This window comes from Pistacia vera, unplaced genomic scaffold (genome assembly GCF_008641045.1).
Source record: "Pistacia vera cultivar Batoury unplaced genomic scaffold, PisVer_v2 Contig3, whole genome shotgun sequence".
Lineage (NCBI taxonomy): Eukaryota > Viridiplantae > Streptophyta > Magnoliopsida > Sapindales > Anacardiaceae > Pistacia > Pistacia vera.
The window spans coordinates 949,694-954,518 of NW_022196112.1; the positions used below are offsets into that span (position 1 = coordinate 949,694).

Sequence of the window (4,825 nt, forward strand, 5' to 3'; positions counted from 1 at the left end):
ATCGACGTATGACCAGTTAGATCTTGCTGGTCGTGCAATGATATGGTCTTTTCCGGCCAGATCTATGGCTAGATATGTCCATTGACGACCAGATTTAGCTGGAACGATGACCAAAGATACGGCTCTCGTTGATGGTCAACAACGACCATATCTTGGTTGTCATTGATGACTATCTTTAACCATAGATCTGGCCATTAACGGCCAAATCCACTGTGGATCTGGCTGGAAAAGGCTAGATCGGTGTACTACAGGCCAAATTCAGCCAGTAGTGTGCCATTGCACTAGATTTCGGCCAGCTTTTGATAGTGGTGGCTTGAATCTAGTAAATGTGGGTTGTTGGGGTGTTTTTGTTAATTTTAAAAAAAATTAGGGTTGTTTAAAAATTAGCAAATTTAAGAGGTTTAAAAGAAATTGAATAATTTAGAATAATATTATGATAATAGTGAACCAAACACAAATTTTGTGTTTAACTTTTCTAGTATTCCCAAACTATGTACCAAACGGAGTATATTTTTGAAATTGACAGGTGCTTAAAGATATGTTGAAAACTATGGGGTTTTAGGAATAAAAACACTATTTTGGCCAATAGAAGTTGTAGTTTTCAATGGGCATCACAGCTGCACCCACGTTGATCAATTCAACGGCATAGATCAATGCACAGTATAGTTACGATAAAATCGGGAGCAGCAAATCATTCCTTTCTAACATCCAAACCTGAAAATCTTCTAAAACGGAAGACCAAACTAGTTCATGTTCTACTTTCAGTCGAAACAAACATGTCTGTCTCTCTTAACACAAATTTTCCCCAGCCTTCTCTCAGGTTCTCTCATTGCAATTTCATCATAGTGGTTTATTTTATTTTATTTTTTTTCCCATTTCAGTTGTAATTGATACTTTTTAGGTATCTGGGATTTATCTTTTTGCAGGGTTGGAACCAAGCTTCACTCGGGATTAAGACTTCAATCACCAAGTTCGTTTATTACCGTTCTCCATTTTTTCAAAGATAAATAAAAATAAAATCTTCTCTATCTAACTCTGTTATTATTATTCTTTTTCTCAATTCTTCTTTTAGGTTTTTTGGCAACTGGGACACCTAACCTGACTGCAGAATTTTATAGCAGGATTCACAAGAGCCTCCAATGCGGGTAATTAGTTTAATGGGTTTCGTTAAAATTCTGCTTTTAATCTATGGGTGTAAAAGGATAGAATTTTATTCATATTTGGTTTATTTCTTGTAATGATAAAAAATGTGATTTTTTGTTTGTTGAACTAAAAGTGAACTTGTATTGATGGTGTCTGATTAGTTTGATTCAAATTCTGCTGCTTTGAGCTCTGCAGGAGCGTTATGATATCTGTTGACGGGAGGTTTTTGTTTCTTTCTTTGGTAGTAAAATGGTATATGTCGGTACAGCTTGCTTATTGTGAGTTATCAAATCAGCATTCTTATTTGTTTCATTTACTGTAATAGATTATGTTAAATGTTCGAAATGAAGTGGAATCTCGGTCAAATTGGGTTGGGTGCATTAAACAGTTGTTGCCATTCTTCAATGAAATACTTGATAAAGTTTCGTTAAGAGATCTTAGGTCTTTGTGGTGAAAGGTTATGAGATAGAATTTATAGTTATAATACACAATACAGAATCAAATAATGTAATCTGGTTTAGTCTTCATGAATCAGAAAAATCTATCACTGTTTCCTCGCAAGATTCTTAACTAAGAGTGGTGTTCATATGCAAGTGTTAGTGTACTACCCTCTGCATGACGCAGTTCTGTTTCAGGACTCGGACTCATAAACCTATAAGGGGGCGCATCGCAATGATGCCTATAGGGACGCCAAGAGTTCCATATCGGACGCCTGGTGAGGGAACTTGGCAATGGGTTGATCTATGGAATGCCCTGGTAAGTTATTGCATTTGGTTTTACTTTAAGATAATACCCAACCAGAGTTCATGACCTAAAAGGGTGTAGGTCTGTAATGTTAATATGGGCATAACACACATTATAGGTTCAGTTCTTTCTCCCTGTATCACCCAGAAAGGAGTCTTTTAGGCTCCTAAAGGATTATAGTTGCCTGCCTTTAAACTGTCTCTCATGAGGCAATGTCGTCAATTATCAAAAATCATTTTCTTCTCCTTAAATTTTCATCAAGGCGTCTTTGTTTAATCGGATTGATAGTCTGTATTTCTTAATGTAGTTTTCGATTGATTTTAATATTTTGATATATCACTCAAAAGAAACTAAATAAATATTTTCTGTGCAGTACCGGGAGCGTGTTATTTTCATTGGCCAAAATATAGATGAAGAATTTAGCAACCAAATATTGGCAACAATGTTGTATCTTGACAGTATCGATGATTCCAAAAGGCTCTATATGTACATTAATGGTCCTGGTGGAGATGTGAGTTCTTTTCAATCAAGATTTGCGGTTGACTCCCTACTTCTTTGTACTATTGTTGCTGATATCATGTTACTTTGCTGCTGGGAACTCACTTTACTTGCAGCTTACTCCCAGCTTGGCAATTTACGACACCATGCAGAGCTTGAAGAGTCCTGTTGGCACACATTGTGTTGGCTACGCCTATAATTTAGCAGCATTTCTTCTTGCAGCTGGAGAAAAAGTAATGTTTGCTTTACTGCCACTGGAATCTGAAGTGATAGCGATAAAACTAAATTTGCTGTAATTAGATGTGGCATAGTGCATCTTATAAAAGAAATTGTGGTGCAGTACAGGAGCTATCTTGCAAAACTCAGAAATTTAATTAATACAATCAACAATGACTGAAAGTAAATAGTTTGTTGACCATTATGAACATGTTGTATACCTCTTTGTGATCTTAAATCTTAACAACGTAAAGAGCAGATTGACCAAAGAATATGGTTATTAAGTAAAAGATGGTTCCATGGTGTATTCTACATGTGTTTATATGCATTTCAAGAGCACAATACTGCATGGGCCGTTGTTCTACTCATGTTATATGTTCATCTTATTGATTTCATCATTTTATAAGATAGCTGGAATCCAAAGTTTGACTGACATTTTTCTTTATGATTTTTGGTTGTATGAAGAATAACCGCTTTGCTATGCCTCTTTCAAGAATTGCTTTACAGTCTCCAGCTGGTGCAGCTCGTGGTCAGGTATGACTGCATACCATGATGTTAGGAACAGCCATACTTGATATTTTCTGATGCAGGTTTTCATTGTTCTTTGTGATGATATTAAAATTATGGAAAATTTTTGACAGGCTGATGACATTCGTAATGAAGCTGATGAGCTTCTTAGAGTCAGGGATTACCTTTATAATGAGTTGTCTAAGAAAACAGGCCAGCCTGTTGAGAAGGTTAGCTTGCTAAGCTGAGTTCTACAATTTATCCAGTTAACTCATTTCATTAGCTAAATGAGAATGCATATTGGTCGCTTTTTGATTGTGGACTGTAAACAAGCTTGATCTTTTCTATGTTAAAATATGACTTACTTTTAAGCACTACCACAAAAAAGATGTGCATGTGAATTTTCTTCACTTTTATTTATTTTAGTACTATGGGAATAATACATCATTTATTATTCATTATGTTATTTGTTACCTTTATGTGTGTATGCAGATTAACAAGGATTTAAGTAGGATGAAACGCTTCAATGCCCAGGAGGCTCTCGAATATGGGCTCATTGATCGTATAGTGAGGCCCCCACGAATTAAGGCTGATGCACCTCGTAAAGATGCTGGAACAGGTCTTGGTTAGTTTATCTTTTATTTTCCACCGGTTAGGCTATAATCCTTAATATAATATGTTTCATAAATTTATATTTACTTGTATTAGCTATTTTGATGGAACTATTTGCATAGAACTTTTCTTGTGATTGTTTTGATATAAAAGACACCCAATGAATGCTTCTAGTAAGCACTACTATGCGGCCATATATCAAACATGATGATCTAAGGCATGTCATGCTCTCGCTGTTTATGGTTGTGGTTCCTTTAAACTTCCGTACATTTGAGAATTGAGCCATTTTGAACTTCAATTTTCTATCATTCTGTGAGAAGATTGATTACACTGAAGTTGAGGACATCATGCTTCTGCTCCCTACTTTGTATTTTCAGATTGTGATTGCCCAACTGCTGTTCTGCTTGCACCTTTGGAATGAAGGCCAAAATTAATAATGGCTGGAAAGGCTTTCCAGCTGATATTAAAATATCTATAGGTGTTTGTGTCCACATTTACAGCTTGTATAAGGAGAGTACAAGAACTGTTTCATGATTATAAGATCTAGTTTTAAGTTCTATAAAAATTACATAGCAACAACTTCTCACTATCAACAAAATATAAAGCTTCACATGCACTAAATAAGATATTGATTCAAATAAGATGTAGTTTATGTATCTACTACTTTATTGGACAGATAGAGAAAAAGAATGAGTCTTGCTAGATAATAACATAAACGAAGCAATGTTTTAAATACTGACCCGAGATAAAACCCGCAAGTTGGCCGGGTCCCGGGTCGATCGGTTGAATCGGCTAGTTCAATTGGACTGACATTAGCAATGTTACTGTTTACAGAATGCAAAATTCCAGATCTCTCAAATCAGAATCCAAATCATAAACTCCTGAATAAAAAGTCATTAGCAAGGCATCATCAAACATCATTACATCAATACAATCCCTATTACAACAAATTACAAATCAAAATAACAAAATGAAGGAAGAAATCACATAATAGTTCAACATTCTAGCAAAAAATGATCTTCAATCCATCATTCCATCCTCAATTCCATCCTCAATTGAATGTCACAGTTCACACACCATCTGACATTATTAGAATCGGTAACAT

The 4,825-nt window shown here is 35.4% G+C and overlaps 1 protein-coding gene across 2 annotated transcripts; it reads left to right on the forward strand.

The window, feature by feature from the left end:
- The first annotated feature begins 744 nt into the window (after positions 1-744).
- Positions 745-4,248, forward strand: LOC116135392 (ATP-dependent Clp protease proteolytic subunit-related protein 2, chloroplastic-like). Of its 2 annotated transcripts, XM_031421093.1 has the most exons (10): positions 745-820; positions 927-970; positions 1,073-1,145; positions 1,779-1,899; positions 2,261-2,398; positions 2,502-2,618; positions 3,067-3,135; positions 3,243-3,338; positions 3,601-3,733; positions 4,098-4,248. In XM_031421093.1, the coding sequence occupies exons 1-10, from the start codon at positions 777-779 to the stop codon at positions 4,139-4,141; spliced, it is 879 nt and encodes a 292-aa protein (XP_031276953.1). In that variant the 5' UTR covers positions 745-776; the 3' UTR covers positions 4,142-4,248. The 2 variants fall into 2 exon arrangements, with proteins under 2 accessions (XP_031276953.1, XP_031276954.1); XM_031421094.1 differs by lacking the exon at positions 4,098-4,248 and having other exon boundaries at positions 3,601-4,062.
- The last annotated feature ends 577 nt before the right edge of the window (positions 4,249-4,825 follow it).